The sequence below is a fragment of the Corvus moneduloides genome, chromosome 3, assembly GCF_009650955.1.
Source record: "Corvus moneduloides isolate bCorMon1 chromosome 3, bCorMon1.pri, whole genome shotgun sequence".
Taxonomy (NCBI): Eukaryota; Metazoa; Chordata; class Aves; order Passeriformes; family Corvidae; genus Corvus; species Corvus moneduloides.
Window position 1 is genome coordinate 62,563,769 of NC_045478.1, and position 17,155 is coordinate 62,580,923.

Sequence of the window (17,155 nt, forward strand, 5' to 3'; positions counted from 1 at the left end):
AGCAATAGTTCCGAGAAAGCTCTTTGATAACTGCAAAACACACACTTTTGTGCAAGACTGGCAATAGAGTGTAGGTTTCAATTGTTTTGGTATGCTTTGGTTTGCTAAGGACTGAACAGGAAGGGATAGTGATCCTGCAGAACAACACAGACTTCAAACTTGCTATCCATTACTCCTTCACTTGGCAAACACACCATGAATGAGTTGCAAAGGATTCTGTTCAACTGTGCACTGTTCACAGCCACTTCTGTGCCAGGCAGACTCCAGTGATGAACAAAAACATATGAGAGAAGCAACAACTTTAGCAGAGACTTCTGTCAATTTAGATGTCCTATTTTTCCACAGAATCACAGTATGATTAAGATTGAAGGGACTTCAAGAGGTCATCTAAGTCCACTCCTCACCTGCAACTGGTTTTCCAGGACCATTTCAGATAGCTTTTGCATTTCACCAAGCACAGAGACTCCACAGAGTCTCTCTCTGGGCAACCTGTGACAGTACCCCGTCATCCTCACAGTAAAAAAGATTTTCTGATGTTCAGAGGGAACCTCCTGTGTTTAAGTTTGTGCCCATCACTTCTAGTCCTGTCATTGGGCACCACTAAAAAGAATCATAGAATCATTAAGGTTGGAAAAGACCTGTAAGATCATAAAGTCCAACCGTCAACTTAGCACCACCACCACGTTCACCATTAAACCATATCCTCTTCTTTGCATCCTCCCTTCAGGTATTTAAACATATTGGTAAGAGCCCCCCTGAGCCAGTTCTCCAAGTTAAACCATCCCAGTTCACTGAGTCTTTCCTCATATCTTAGATGTACAGTCCCTTAATTACTCTTCTGGCCCTCCATCAGGCCTCTTCAGTATGTCATGTGTCTCTTATATGGAGAATCATTCCAGGGGTGGCCTCAGCAGCACTGAATAAATTATGACCTCCCTTGACCTGCTCTCAATACTTTGTCTAATGCAGCCAAAGATACCATTTACCTTCTGTGCCGCATAGGCACGTTGCTGGCTCATGATGTCCACCAAGACTCCCAGGTCCTTCTCTGCAAAGCTACTTTCCAGCTCTATGGCCCCCAGCATACACTGGTTTCCCCTGGTGGTACCACTTGTTCTCAAATGGAATAACAACAGGGGATAGAAGTCGGAAGGCTGGACAGGCTTTGGCAGTCTCTGCACAGCATCCTGTATCCTGGCCCCTCCCAGGCAGAAAACATCTCTAGATGGTTGGACAGGCCTACAGATGGGTCCTCTGTCCCTCACAACAGGGAGTCACCCACTGCAGGGTCTCACAATTTCTTCCTGGTAGACCTGCATGGTTTACAGTTGAGTGAACTAGGTCTTTGCTAGGGCACACATCTGGCTCCTCTTCAACTATGGGGACAGTCAGCCTGTTCTTAGATGAGGCAAGAGCTTCCTCTTGATACAAGAAGTCATCAACTTCCATCCTTCCAATTCTCCAGAGGTTTTGCTTACTTTGATAGTGGGAGTAGACACTGCCTGCTTCTCCTCTGCAGATGGGGACTGATGGTCTTCAAGTGTTGTGTCTCAGAGAAGACCCCATCTCTCTCTCTTTCACTTTCTCTGATGCTGCACAGTCTGCACTCTTCCTTCCAAATCTCCTCCACTTGCCAGCACAGCTCCTTCAAGACTTCCTGCAGGGCCAAGAGACATCTCCCTTGGCCTCAGGGAGAGGTCCCTGACACCCCCTGAAGTCTGGGACTTGAAGGGCTGCAGACACTCTGTGTGGAAGCCTCTGCCTTAGCAGGGACAGCTGCTTCTGCACTTTCTGGGGAAACTGCCCTCTTACCACCGTGTCTAAGACTGTTACAGCCCCACTGTTCCAAGGGAGGCCCCTTATTTCATTCCTTCACACCCTGCTGCACAAACTGATGGCTCTGTTGGCTGCAGTCAGGGTAGGAGCCTCCCAAACACTGGTTAAAGGGCTCTTCTCCCTTCCTAATCAGAGGGAGCTGTGTCAAAGGCTCCAGGTGTCCTGGGTCAGGGGCAGCCTGCAAATTACCCAGGAATAAAAAATGGGGTGAAATAGGTATATGAGGCTGTTTCAGGGGAAAGAAAAAAAAAGGTCTACATGGAAAAGCAGGGCCATTGGGCTAATATGAAAAAACAGTCTTCATGTCTCATGAAATTTGACTCAAAATGCATGAGTGAGAAGGCACCAAAGGCAGCTGTGATCAACAGTCATATTTTAGAGAGCTGTATTGTCTTTAATCTTCTTAAGGGTTAGACAGATGTGTGGCTAAGAAAACCCTTTGCTAAGCTCATGTATCTTATGTTACAGTTTTCTCATCCATTGAGAGGTAGGACTTGGGAGTGAGGGCACCCCTGGCACTAGGCACATGCAGTAGACTTCATTCTATCCTTAGAGCAGAATTGGGACAGCCTCACCACTTGGGCTGGCCCATAAGAAAGATCTTGTTTGGATACTGATGCTGTTCACACGTGCAATTCTTTTATGCTGTCCATGGTCTTCTATGACTGCAAGGGTACAATCCCTACATATGACCTCTTCAGATGATCAATAACTCTGGCATAACTTCAGTTATACTTACGAGAATATTGCCATCAGCTTCCATGAATGGTTTCAAGGCTTAGTGGAAAGGCTGTAAAAAGAGAAAGTTTTGTGTACTTAAGCTCTGTATTATGCTTTCATTTAACATAAATCTTGGCAGTACAGTAAAAAAATGCTTTAAAACATTTTGTCCTTCTAACTCTACCCTCCGAGTTCTTCCAGCCCCTAAAAAAAAAAACCTTTTCCAAAGACAATCCTATGTTATGTGAACTGATTTTACTCTTTTAGAAATCAACAAGCAGTAAGTAATATTAACTCAAAACTATCCAAGCTTATTTTTATGAAATAAACAGAATAAAGCTCATGGGTGTGGCCAGAGGTTTGCTTTTTTCTTGGTTGTGATGGGTTTTAGAGTTGGGTGGGACTGGGGGTTTTGGGGGTTTTTTGAGGACATGCAGAGAGAATAAATAAACAAAACTGGGAGTGGATTATTTTTGTTCAGTTTTGTCTTTACTCTGGAAGAAATCTGGAGGATTTGGCTTTCTTCTTTAGTTGAGTAATTCCCAACATTTTCTGGGATTAAAACTTAGGTAACCTTCTAGTTCTCCTGAATGGGATGAAACCTCATACTGGACTACTTGTTTTATCATGGATTGAAATTTTCCTTTCTGGAGACCAAAATCTGCACAGTCCAACAGCAGACACTAGATTCTATTTTCCACAGACACACCAGGTTAGTAGGTATCCATTTAGGTGGCAGACCAGGTGATTTCATTTGGTTAAAACAAGCACTTGCCAGCTCCCTGGATGATTTTCCTTTGAGTGGTAGAATGGGCAGATGATGAGTTGGTGCAGTGTATAAGACAAATGAAAACATACCAGTGTTTTGGTGCCAGCAAAGTTCCTATAAAACTCATCCCTCTGCATGTGAAAGAATCATTGAGGAAGATGGGAGAGGATGCAAGACTCTGCTGAAGCAAGCAAGAAAGGATTTCCAGAAATAGAGCCACACTTCAGAAGAATTTCTAACTAGAACTTTTTCCTGTTACTAGAACCAGTTATTTAAGATATGTGCCACTCCTCATACATAATATTTGCCTTAGTTTGAAAATAAAATCTTAAAAAAGAAAATAAAAACCCACCTACTGGCTTCCAGCAATTTCAAACCAAAAATAGAAAGGCAAACAAATACGTATTTTTCTGGATCCCAGCTGTTTCTGTTCAAAAGTAGAAAGAAGCACTTTCTATAAGTAGCTCAAGTTGGAGTAATATCATGATGAGGAGAGATGTTATGGCCAATAATTTCAAGGATGTTTAGAAATCATAGCTAGTACAAACAAGCAGAGGAAACACCTTGAGTTATACAAGCAAATTAACTTTGAGCCTCAAATACAGAGCAAGCAAGAAAGGGAACAACAGACCATATCACAGTAATTATTGTGACGTGGCCTTTTTCCTGTCATTTCTTCATTTCATGTGTGCCTTGGGTTTGGGGAGGAACTGCACAGCTTTAAATCAGACACAGTACCAGGAGCAAGAGGAGAAGCATTAGTTAATTGGCAAGGCAACGTTTCCTCCTGTGTTCTTTGTGCCAAAGGAGCTAAAATGGATTTCAGCTAACCCTTCTCAGTGACTTTAATGCAAACCTTTGTTTAGTTTCCAGAAACTGGATAAGCAGTCTTTGAGCCAGCACACAGTGTTCAAAAGCAGCATTGACTCCTGTCTCATTCTAGTTAAAGAGTATAATTTATTGTTCCCTGTGTAATGAAAGATATTTTAAAAATCACAGAGTCACTGCAGAAATAACTCTTAGACACTTAACCTGAGTTTGTTTCTCCTAAGTAAACCCAACCTGAGTGAGATTAGTTACTCTGTGAAATGGCATTAGGATTCTTATATCCACTCAAGTGTATTCAACTGTTGCAAAACTAACATTTCAGAAGGGCATAACCTGTTTATCTCTGCACTACAGTGAAATAAGTGATTCTTTTCAATTTTGTGCAGGTGCACTGTGGGAAAACTATCTCTCCTTTCTAAACAGTCTGAGGAATTAAGAGAAGGAGCTGAATAAATGTGGCCAGTCAGATAGAGCCAATCAATACCCACCTTACTGGATGGTCCAGCATGACTCTGCAGGGACTGTCTCTGGGAACCATGGCCCTCTGCCCCTCGATAACCCCTTGCACAGGCTGCATTTGGCATCCCCTGATGGGCAGTGCCCTCACTTTTCCCTCTGTGTGGCGGCAGTGGTCACACCATGGCAGCCCAGGGGCATGCTCAGGGCTGGCAGCTTTGCCAACGGAAGGGCTTCTTCCCAGCCCACAAAGGCTACACCTGAGCTCAGGAGCTTTGCAAGTCAGTGAGAGGTTTGTAAAAGACAACCCTTCCATTCATACCATCAGGTGTCCTGACTCCTAGCTGGAATAGGTGCAGCAGGAGAAGACTTGGCCCATTTCACAGCACTAGCAGTGCAATGTTACAGCCTGAAGACCTGTGTATATCCTTGTCGTGACTTAGGTGGTCATTGAATTTGAAGAGGGATGTCACCCTGAAAGGTGGGTGGGTGATTCTAGCCCTCTTCCTAAAACTCTCCATTTCCAACAAGATAAATTCTAGGCACAGAAGGCGAGGAAAACCCTCCAGCCTACAGATTAAGGTACCCACATGGAAGATATGCAACAGGACCAGTCTGCTGTAGTGGATGCTCAATTTGCTAAAATTGGATAGTGGAACAAACCAAAGAGAAAAAATTAAACACGGTAAATCCCCTCCCACTTCAGATGGCTTCAGAAACAATAAAACAAACTTGAATTTCTCATTTTCTGGAAGCTAAACTGCAATGGATGTACTGAAGAAAAGCAAAGGGGATAGGTATACATTATCAGTTTGTAAACCTTATCTATATTTCTTTGGCTTTTCTTAGAGTTACCTGAACCACCTGATATAATTTCAGTCTGAACTGAATACAGTGTCAAATGTGGCTTCAGTTAAAAGATTTCTAAATCAAGTTCTTGAGGGCTTTTTTATTTTGATTTAACAACTATACTATAATATAGAACTATAAGTATCGATGCGCATAGTTTTACTGATCCCACCTCACTCTTGCTTTTTCAGGAAGAGTAATAAACAAGTAGGTACGTGAGCAATAGCTGATGCAACAAACGTGGAAACGTGATGGGTGTTTTGTCAGAAATATCTTGCAATCATAGATAGAGGTAGTCTGTTTGACTCATCATCTCTTCTGAAATACATAGAAATATCTCTGTGAAGGTCAAATGTAATCTGAAAGGGTGGAAAAAAGGGGGAAAGAAAGGAAAACACTGAGGTTCCAATGACTCTAGTTGCAAAAATCAATCTTAATTCATTAGTAATATTCCTCTTGGGAAAATCAAAATCTACAAGGCCTTATTCTGTCTCTTACCAATTACAAGCTACAGTGAGTATGTCAATCTGCAATGATCATGGCATAAGCTTGCCAGACATGCCTTCCAGGCATCTCTCTGATGACATCCAGAGTGGACATATGCCTTCCTGCTTCTGAGCAAAATATTTGATACATGCAATGTGACTCAGACTCTTTGTACTGCAGAAGCACCCAAAATGTGCATAGCTAAGCTCCTGTTCAGATGGTATTGACACAGAATACTCCAAAAGAAAATTTCTGTTTTACCAAGCACCAAGCCAAGGCTCTAGACAACCCAGAAAATAAGCTTTGAGTCTTCTGTTTATATTTCCCACACTGGTCACCTCTATGCTTTTCTGTCTATTTGGCTGTCTGCAGCAATCTGGGCTTCAATGTGCAATGAATTGACAGGCAATATGAAACTAGTGAGAGTGCTACAAAATTTCTCTTCCCAAAAATCAGTGATTACTTAATCACATATTTCACCAGACGTTAGGAATAGCATTGCCCCAATTTACAGCAGCGCTTGAAGCACTGTCCTGTGGCAAGGAGACAGCCTTACATAATAGTCCTAAATTATCACACTACCTCTAACTGGGGTTCTTGCAACAATGCAGGGGAAAAATTATCACAGTGATTGCAAGCTCATAATTGTCCTTAGGCTTACTAGAGATCAATTTAATCTGACAGAACCTTACCATTAACCACCAATTAGCCAGCTCTAGTCAGGTACTTAACTGGTTAATCAACTATCTAAATTGACTGCCTAACTTGTACAAGGAGTTTCTTGGTCTGCAGATTTTCTCTCACATGCAGGCTCACCAGGGAAGATGGATATTAAGGTGGTGCTTTGCCTCAGGGCAGTGACAAACAGACATTAAAGTCATTTTCACAAAAGTTCATGGACCTGTCCCATCCTGGATAAGGTTGCCCCACCCACCTTGGTCCCCATGACTTCATGTTTCCAATTCCAGATGAAACTACAGATTCACCATTAGCATCAGAAAGAGCAAGTCTATGAAAATATAGTCATAATTGTCAGAGAATACCTGCAGCTTTGGTCACAATGGATAACTTTAACCTTTTGAATAAGCATTACACTTTGAAAAGATCAGAGGGTTCTTTTCACAGGCTTAGCAGCAAGAAACTGAATTTTTCATATCTAATACCTTTATATTTTATAATACCGTTTGTTTTGAAATGCATTTGGAGTTACTCAATCCCCTCATGTGAAAGCAATTCAAAAAGATGACTTCTGACTCTGTTTGGGAGAAGGCCAGGAAAAACTGGAACAAAGTTCACTGCTCCTGTGTTGGAGACAGAAAGGGTCTGAGACATCGCTCTGCTTGGATCATGGCCAGGTCCTGTCAGCCCAGCTGGGAAGCCCAAGGGCAGCAGGTTATATGTGCTGACAGCTCTGAACAAGCAGTTGCAGGAGTCAGTGCTCCCTACCTTCAGGAGGAGAGGGGCTGGAAAGAAAGAAGAGGTTCAACAGAAGGAAGACGTGCTCCAGCTGCCTCACAGACTAAAATGAGAAAACAAAATGACATGCTTAATGAAGTGTGTCTGCTCCAAATTCCTTGTAGTGTTGAACTGACTCCTAGTGCTGCTATATTTGAAGGCCAAGGAAGAGTTTGCAGAAACATTGCTTCAATTCCTACTGCCTCCTAGCTGTCTTTTTGCTTTTGCTGTGGCAGGCAATGAAAGCAGGCAAAGTTAAGCTGGCTCTAAAATGGAGGAAGAGTTAGTGCACTGAAGGGGTAAGGAAACCCTCCAGGGATAAAGAAGCACTTCCCTGATCTTCTGCTCTCTTCCAAAGATGCACAGGTTTTTGCTGGTCCAGAAGATGAAATACAGAAGGAAGGAAGGGGGGGAAAAAAGGGCAACAAGCCTGTAGACCCTCCTGAGAAAACCATCTAAAGTGTTTCCCTTGAAGCAAGTCTCTTGTGAAAAGATACAGATGAAGAGAGAGGAACCATCATTCCTCTATTTTTTCAGGTCAGTTGTTCAGCAAAGACAGTTTTGAGGGTACACTGCAAGGTCCAGCACGTAAAGAGAGAACAAGGGCATGACTCACCCTAGCACAAAGGTACAGAACTGCTGCTCTACTTGCAAATTTGGATCATTGCAGTGACAAGAACCTGAAACATCCTCACTGGAAAGCTGTTCTAAATAACCTTTGCTGTCATGGCATTGCAGCAGGTTTATGCATCCAATGGAAGTAAAAATTGAAAAAAATGTGAGTTTGGAGGACAAGTTTCAGAGGAAAAAAAAGAAAGAGAAAAGGAATTGTTGCCAAAATGAATCAGATTTCCTAAAATAAGACTAATACAAAAATTTGTGCCAGATAGAGCTGACACGGCTAGGCTGCTTGACACACTCCAACTTTCAACTCTGCCCTGTGCCACTTCATGAACCCACTGACTTCAGGGTCCTTTGCCCAGAGCAACTGTGGCATTTTCCTTTTGGAGAATTTTTATTTTTTCCCATCCAGTGGCCATTGGGATGAAAACCCAGCTGGGAGGCAGGAATCCTTGAGGTGGGGAATGGCCTTTCTTGCAGCACTGCCAAGCTGCCCCTGGAGGGGATCAGTCCCCACCCACAACATTGCTGAAGTCATCTTGTGGGCAGCAGTAATTTGATTTAAGGCAGTGAAACCAACTCTGGAGCAGAAGCCAACCAGTCTTTTCTGTGTATACAGGTGCTCTCCAGGGCACTGTGGATGGTGTTTTCTCCTCTGTCCAAAAAACCCAGTTACCTGAGAAATATTTCCTGAGCTGCCACCCTGACAAGAGATGTAACAAGGAAATTCAGTCCCATTACAACTAACACAATTGCAATGTAATATTTCAGGATAACAGTAGCATGCTTTTGACTCCTGCATATGAGAATAAAAGGCCAGAAAAAATTGGTACTGTTTGCACTCTCTGAAGCTCAGATGTGAGTCTTTCTTCCACGAAGGCAATGTTTGTTTTATCAACAGCACTATGCAAAAGGACAACGTTCACACTTCCAGGGAAATCTCAAGAGAACAGATTTTAAAAAATAAAGCAGAATCATTATGTTGACAATTACAAGGAATGAAACAGGTACGAAATATCTGGGGGACTTTCTGCTTCTTCCATCAAAAATTCCACTCCACATTCAAAAATTTCTCAAGAAACTGAAGTCTTGAGAGTCCTGTCTGGTTCTTCATTAAAAGATCAGGAGCAAGGAAGAGTTTATCTTCCTCCCACACATCAGAGCCCAGCAAATACATGCACTGCACTCAAACACCACCTCTGCAATAGGGCAAGGGAGAGGCATAGCAATGACAAACTGCCCTGGCAGGTTTCACCAGAGGGTGGAACTGCTTCTGCACTACAGTGTCGTCTGCTGAGCCATACAGATTTGCATGTGACCTCCTTTCTCCCGTGGCTGAAAGGCATTTCCCCAGGAACAAGAGAACGGAGAAAACTGGACTGCTGCCATCATGGCTTCTCCAGAGAAATTTAGCCAGTACACATTCCTCAATTCAACATCCAAGTTCGTGTGCTAATATATAGCATAGAATTTCTCCAAGACCTAGGACAGGCAGGCCAGTGAGCTCAGCAGGCAACTGGGAGCCAAGTGCTGTTCTCAGTATGTCTGAGTTAGACCAGATATGGACTGCTGAGAGGCAAAAATAATCACCTCTAGGATCAAAAGTATGATGAGAAGGTACTCTTAGAAACACTTTGCCCTGAAATCCAGTTTAATTATCTGTGATTTGCCTGCTTCTAGACTATTTCAGCAGTAGATTTGGGGTTCTTTTAAACACATTAGTTCTCATCTTCAACTGCTACCAGCCATATTTACTTTGACTTACATTTGCAACAAGCAAGAGAAAAAGCCTCTTCACCACACAAAAAGAGCACAGTAAGAAATATCTGCTAGAAGACAGACCCCCACCAGTGTGAAAAGGGCGTCTTGTCTAAGGTGGGTGGCATAACAAGCTCGTTGGCCCTGAGAGCTGCAATAAAACTTTAAAAACCCCCTATGACCGGTTGTAAATATTTGCTGCATGTAAACAATTGCTGCAGTACTGTTCTTCAGCCTTCCGTGCCTCTAGGCATTCGGGATTTACTGATTCTTGTTTCTTAAACACCATAGCCTTTGCCAGAACATCTGCACAAAGAAATAAATCATTAGAGATGGCATTTGCTACTCCTGCAAATGCAGATCTGACTACATCAGACACTTGCTTCTCAAATCTCACAGAAATGAACACTTTTCTGTACTCCTTTTCTGTAGCGTTGCCCTCACTATAGTAAAATCCCAAAGGAAAGCAGTGAGCCTTTTTCTGAAGGAGAAACCAATATGTTAAAACTACTTACATAGAACTAAAAACTGAAGTTGTTCTTTCACAGGAACAATTTCAAGGTTTTCCCAGAAGATCTGGATTTTTCTTTATGTGATAAGCTCTATTTCATCAAACTTTTGTCCTTATATTCCACCATACTATGGTTCTCAAAACAGTCTACACAACGTTAATCCGTGTCTCTTAGGAGAGATTTTCTCTCTTCTCTGTTTTTCTTCTAAAAAGTTCCCAGCTGTTTATATCCTTTTATATTTAGAAGAGGGTATTCCAAGATAGAGCACCTCCATTTTTTAACAATTCTTATAGACATATCTTTGAAGTTTTGTAGAGGAAAAGCAAATAGTCAAAATAAATTCTTGACTCCTCAGTGATAAAAAAATAGGAATCAAGACAATATAGAATTAGTATTATCACCTATTTAATGGTAATGTATATCTCAGTATCTGCAGGCTCAATAGTTACTCTTATTTCTGTGATTCTCTTTAAATAAATTATTTTAACTTATTACTTCAGTTTTTCCTCTTATTGGTGACAGAACCCCCATGGTAGTAAAAAGAATAAATGAGAGGTAAATGCTTGGAAAAAAGCAACCCCACACTTGGTATTTCCCATTGCAGCAGAGCTCTAATTTATACCAATAACTGGAATTAAGCCACAATATAATTTCTAAAGTTAAGTATGTAAGTAATATGTAAGTAAGTAAGTAATATTTATTTTCCAAATTATATTAAAGTCCTTGAATTTCAATTTTGTAACTTATGAAAAATGAAGTAATAATACAAAATTCATCCAAGTTCATAAGAAGGTTGGCACAAGAAGCCCACTTCTCATAAAGTGGGTGGACTTTTGACCATCAATCTGTGATTTATTGAGATCAATGAGGATGGAAAAAAAAGCAAGCTATTCCAAGCCACTTCAGGGGACTCAATATGCTTGTGTTGTTTTTTTCTTAAATGTCTGCCACTCCAGAGTTTAAGCCCCAGTTCTTAGCAGGAGAAGAAGAGCTGACTACAGGAATAGGATGCAAGAATGCTGAAAATGCTAAATTCAAGGCAGCCAAGCCTAAAACTCCATAGAACGCTGTCAGGTCAGAACACTGAACAGCTGTTCAAACTGGATGTCAATCAAGTTTTCAGCACATTTCATAATGTGTTGCATGTGCAACCAATATTTTCCTACTTTGTCACGTCCTTGAAAGTAAAAGAAGGGGAAGCAGCAGCAGAGGACAGCTATGGACTCTAACTGAGCACCCACTGTCCTTGCACATCCACAGGCAGCAATACAGAACCCAAATATAATATCATCTGATGTAGTAAAGTTATATTTTGGCCCAAAAGTAGGAGCAACTTAGTGCCACATGCTGAGCAGCTGTTTCTAAAGCTGTACCAAGGTTTCCATCAGGAGACAAACAGGCCAGAACACAACCACTGCCTGAAAGTCTATCTGATCAGAAATCACTGAAGTGGAGGAATTGGAGAAAGCTCTACGGACTCAGCAATAAACCAGTACGAGACCAAGTCTTCTCCATGGGTTTAGGAACCCAAGACCAGAGTTAAATTGACCTGATTCACTGTGTTTCTAGGATTTTATCTTCACAATACATCTTTGCTGGAAATGAAGTGCATTCCAGGCACAGACAGCACATCCAGAACACAGAAAACTGCTGGAGGGTCTTGCTTACCCCTGCAATGGTGTGTACTACATGGCAATTTAGAATACAGATTCACTCTTCATCTCAGCAGTGCTTTAAGTGTGCTGGTCTCACTTGGGCACAACCCACAAGACCCCAGGTAGAGACACTATATGAAAACCACAGATGAAAAAAAGGAATTCCAGCACACTAAATTCCTAGTAAATAAATAAGTAAGTAAGTAAATAGTGATAATTTCTGTTTCTTAATTCCAGCCCTCTTCCCTTCCCTCCCAATTCCCTATTTTGCTCTTATCTGTAGAGACATGCTAAACAACCAATTTGGGAAATGCTGCATCTTACTAAATACAAACATCTTCACATTGTTTCTTTCTGAGAAAATCTGACTATTTGACATCACCTCCTTTCTCCTTGCACTTTGTAAGATTCACACAAATCATTTAAAGACTGTATTAGGGAGCTACAGAAAGCTCAGGCAATAAGCAAATTACTGTGTGTTAGCTGAGACATTAACTATGAAAGAGCTTTAAGGCAAACTGAATTGCCTAGTGGTTGTTTTTGCTTTAGATTAAGAGAAAATAAGCACAATTAATATGACTCAGCTGGTGTGGTATTTTGATGGTGCATGTACCCAGAAGCTGCTCCTAGAAGAACCTAGTAGACTTAGATGCACCACAGAATAAGAGCATGAAGTCTCTTGAGACCTTGCAAGAAAGAACAAGGATAACGAAAGAGCTGCACAATGTAACAAAGCAGGGAAATATGTAAAGTGATTCACAGCATTACCACACAAAATATCTTTGAAGAAACTTCTCTGAAGTATTAGCAACAGGGATTGCAGTAGGCTTGCTTCCATTACAATGGACCACGTGTACTGTAGGAACAGGGAAGAAAAGACAGCTGCTCTTGGCAGGTTCCAGTTTAAGACAAGCTACAGCAGGAGGAAGTAGGCAGGAATCAGGCAGAGTCCAAGATAACAGTGAGACAACAACCACCAGGATCATATTTTGGGTCTCCTGAAGCCTGAGTACACGCATTGTCAAAGGTTTTTGTTAGCACCAGAGCAAGGGCTTTGAAAAATAATGAGATAGTATACATTCAAATGCTTGTAAAACTAAGAGAGAGATCCCAGGCAGTGAAGGATCGATCCCAGGCAGTGAAGGATCCCAGGGAGTTCACAGTGAGAATTCAGGCTCAGTATGTTTAATGCTGTTCAGAAGTATAAATAAATATGATGGGAGATTTATCAATGAACCAGAGTAAGAAAACTATCCTTGCAGTGAGTTTCTGAATTGATATGAGGTGGTGAAATTACTTTTGTCAAGGCCAGACAATAGGAGATTTCAGTAAAAGTGACATTATCTAATGACAGCTTGGATAACAGTATAATTCTGTGTATGGAGAGTAAAGGCATTTGAAAGTTTATGTGAAATTTAACCAATAGCTTGGAAATGAGAACAAAGAACTGAAGAAAGTGCTTAGGCTATATCTTTCTTGGTATGATATCATTGTCAGTAATAAGCAAGTATGACTTAGGAAAGGTAGAAGTTGATCATGCTGGCTGGATTCAACTGAAGGCTGAGCCACGACATATCAGAGAAACAGGCCAAACTCTATATTTGGTAAAAAAAAAAAGACAATTCTGTGTTGAGGAGTAGATCTGTCCTTCATAGGAGGATGTTTGTGAATAAAATCACTTGGGCAAAACGTGCAGAGGAATGGATCAGAGTGCAGCACTGTTTATTAGATCACAAACAGTATTTGAGGTATATCAGGACCTTCTGAAAGACGTTTTGCATGTGTTTTCAGAAAACAGGTGGAGAACTATTGGCAGATAGAATCACTTTCAGATAAAACTGAAGGTAAATGCCAGGGTAAAATGAAGGCAGAATGGACAGGGGTTTGTTCATTGATTGTAGTTAATAGAAGAAATAAGGACATGTTAGCTGAGAAAGAGAGAAAGGCTGGAGGAGGTTTTGGAGAAAGGCAAGGTAGAGAAGTCAAAGGAAGATGAGCTCTGCCTAGATGAGGAAGCCATATCTGCAGAAGAAGCAGTTAAAGAAGTAGTAGGTGATGCAAGGCCATGTCATTATGTTGATTTTTTTTTTTCTTCCTCCCTAGAAGCAACCCACAAGACCTGTTTGGAGGGAAAGGACACAAGAATATGGGGACAACTGTAAGCATAGGCACAGAGAAAGCATGACTCAGCTAAGCCAGAGGCAGGGGATAGAGTTAGAGGAGGACAGACACAGCCTATTGACAAGATTTATGCCGGAGATGCCCCATAGCAAAAGCAAAAGAAACAGACACTGGAGGACAGCCAGACTGTAACTTGATGATAGGAAAGAGAAGTGAGCAATTAAAGAGTAGAGGGGGCTGCAAAAGGGAAATATTTTTAGAAATATACGTTGCTAAGGCAAAAACAGTGCACACACTTTGATGAGCTGTGTCTTTAACTGCATGTACTGCTTTCCAGAGAAATTCTTGAGAGAAAAAAATGCGGCTCTGCTTTGGGCAAGAAGGAACCGAGATGCAGAAAGGGGTAAAAGGTATAGTTTCACATGCAACATTACCTCTGTGCCCATTTCCCTGCCTAGTGATTGTGCAACACTCAGCATGATTTTATCAGCATTAAGTGACGCATCGGGAAGGAGACACAAAACCAGTAGTAGCTACACTGGCCTGTAAACAGGACTCGTGAGTTAACAGGGCATTAAGTGACTCCTTGAAGAGAGTTCTGTGAACAAAATACTGAAACTAGTCAGCATCCAGCGACTATGTCATCCAGCAATAGCCTTTTCCCTGGTTACTGCCCCTACCGCAGGATCCAACAGCAACTGAGAATCTCCTCGGACCTCCCTGTGACAAGCTGGTGAGCAGCAGGCTGTAAATCCATGCCATTTAATCAAGCGAGTGCACAATACACAATACTGTTGCCTGCACAGTGCCCTACAGCTGTGTCTGTACCCACAGCAGACCTTGTCCTACTAACCCACAACCACGTCGGTATTACTTTAGAGAGATCATGGGGGAGTGTGTAAGGGATGGGTTTGCGGGGCAAGGGGAAACATCTAGAATCAACAAGGACAAAACACAGCATCTTAAAAAATGAGGAAGCTCTTCAGCCTCTATTGGCTTGATGCCTTCCCCCCTCACCTTGCAGGTACTGCACGGGGCTGGTGTAGAGCCTGCCATGCTGAGCGGGCAGCACCCAGCTACTGCACCTACTGAAGGAAACACACTCAAAGAGGTGAGATGCAAATGCTGTGTTCTGGCAGCTAGACAGCCCTGCAGGAAATCAGGTCTCCCAGTATGCATGGGGACAAGTAGCAAACAGCAAGAACCCAAAGTTCACATGAACATTAGCAGCCTGGCATTAATAGCTCTTACCATTTATAAAGTGAAACAGAACTTTCCACCATCCTGTGATGGAAAAGGGCCAGCAGTAAGGCAGCATGCTGGGCAAAGTGAAGGTGAATGCAGCATTTGAAAGCAGACAGTTTCAGCATGCCTGACCGAGGCACACAGCCTCCACAGGCCACAGGACTTCTACCTGGTCACTGTGTGCAGCTCTCCCACCAGAGTCAACGCCAAGAGAGGGGCACTGTGGGAATCTCCTTTCCACAGAGGTAGTTTTTGAATCTAGAAAATTTCACCACAGGGGACGGTACAGAAAGGCCATTCTGTAGCAAGTAACAAAACAATTTCTCTCTCCTTTTTGAATTGTCACAAACCATTGAACATGGGCATAACTGGCTGACAGGAAAATCCTGCCAAACTGAACTGCAGTTCCTGCACAGGGATAAAAAAATCTTCCAAGGAACTCAATTAATACTACTGAGCTCTACACCCCAAAAAGAACTTGTTGAAAGCAAGTAGGTAAGTGAACAATTAAACAAGATGCTAATTTCCACTTTCTCCAGAGGCACATTTTGTTGAGAAAAACTCGAATCCAGAGATAAAGACAGGGGTTTGGGTTTTCTGTTTCAGTTTAAAGGACATGAGATTTTACTTCCAGCTGGCCTTTTGTATGGGTAAGCCCATTCACATAGTACTTTAGCCATGTCTTTACTCATTCAATTTAATGTATATGAGAAAAACAGTAAAATTAATGTACTCAAAAATTCTTTTCACAATGAAAACAGAAATAATTCTGCTCAATGCTGTCACCACAGCACAATACAATCTACTCCCATATTGCACCCTAAATTCTCTTTACACAACACTATTTGCACATTTTACTCTAGGAAACCAAAATCAATAAGGGAATTGCTTCAATTTCCATATTACACATTTGTCTTCACAAATATCAGATTTACATGAAACAGTCATGAATAGATTGTCACTGTGCCCCTTGATGGATCTTAAAACATAACTGAATTAAACTTGTCCAGAAGAGAATTATTCGTATACATGTTATCCCTTGTCCTCACTCAATAAACATTTTTTTCTAATTATTTCATTATTTTTTAGTGATCCATTTGCATTTTTAACCAAAGTGCAGAGGGGGAGGGGAGAACACGAGATCTTTTACACAGGCCTTTAAAAACAGGCAGCTACTTGCCTGTGTGAACTTCCTTTATTGTACAAAGTAAGCCTTGTTTCTTATCAGCTAAAACTATACTGTCTTTTAAAAAGAAAATAGATGTGACTAGACAGAAACAACTAACATTTGTCACTTAAACAAAAAGAAATAAGTCACAACCTTACCAGCAAGGAAGTCTGACGAATAGCCACACTTGTCCCATCAGCTCCATACACCTTGCAAAGGAGAGAGGAAACTCTTACAGAAATCAGTTGCAACGCTGAAATTGCCCAAGAGGAAACTGATGTCTCTTTTACAAGCCATGACTACACAAACCACAAGTCAGGCATCTAAGCAAGTGCTAAAAGCCTTGCCTGCCAGAACTGTTAAGGCTAGAACCTAGACATGTGGAAGCAGGGTAGGGGATGGGAATAAAATATTAGAAATGTTCCCAGATGGCTAATTTTTAATATTTTTTGTTTGTTTCCCAAATGGAAATTGGTTTAAAAGATGTACTCTCGTACATTCCTCAGCAGAGGCTTGTGGGAAACAGAAGAAAGTATACAAAAGTCCCCATGACAAAAGGCACTCTCCAAGCCTCAGCAAAGCCTCTCTTGCTAACGCATTCCTCAGAGCACCACTCCAGTCCCAGTCTCCTGGAGGCCCCAGAGTTCACTCCTGAACCCCAAGGCGTGGCAGAGCT

The 17,155-nt window shown here is 41.8% G+C and overlaps 1 protein-coding gene across 4 annotated transcripts in view; it reads right to left on the minus strand.

Annotated features, from left to right (window-relative positions):
* The window catches only part of IPCEF1 (interaction protein for cytohesin exchange factors 1), an 83,992-nt gene that overhangs the window by 45,172 nt on the left and 21,665 nt on the right, over positions 1-17,155 (minus strand). For 3 of the 4 annotated variants that reach the window (XM_032101905.1, XM_032101906.1, XM_032101903.1), the window contains exon 2: positions 2,576-2,626. In XM_032101905.1, the coding sequence (XP_031957796.1) occupies positions 2,576-2,599 (24 nt within the window). In that variant the 5' untranslated portion in view covers positions 2,600-2,626. Of the gene's footprint in view, positions 1-2,575; positions 2,627-16,637; positions 17,022-17,155 lie in introns of those variants that run through there. The other variant, XM_032101904.1, reaches the window with a different exon arrangement.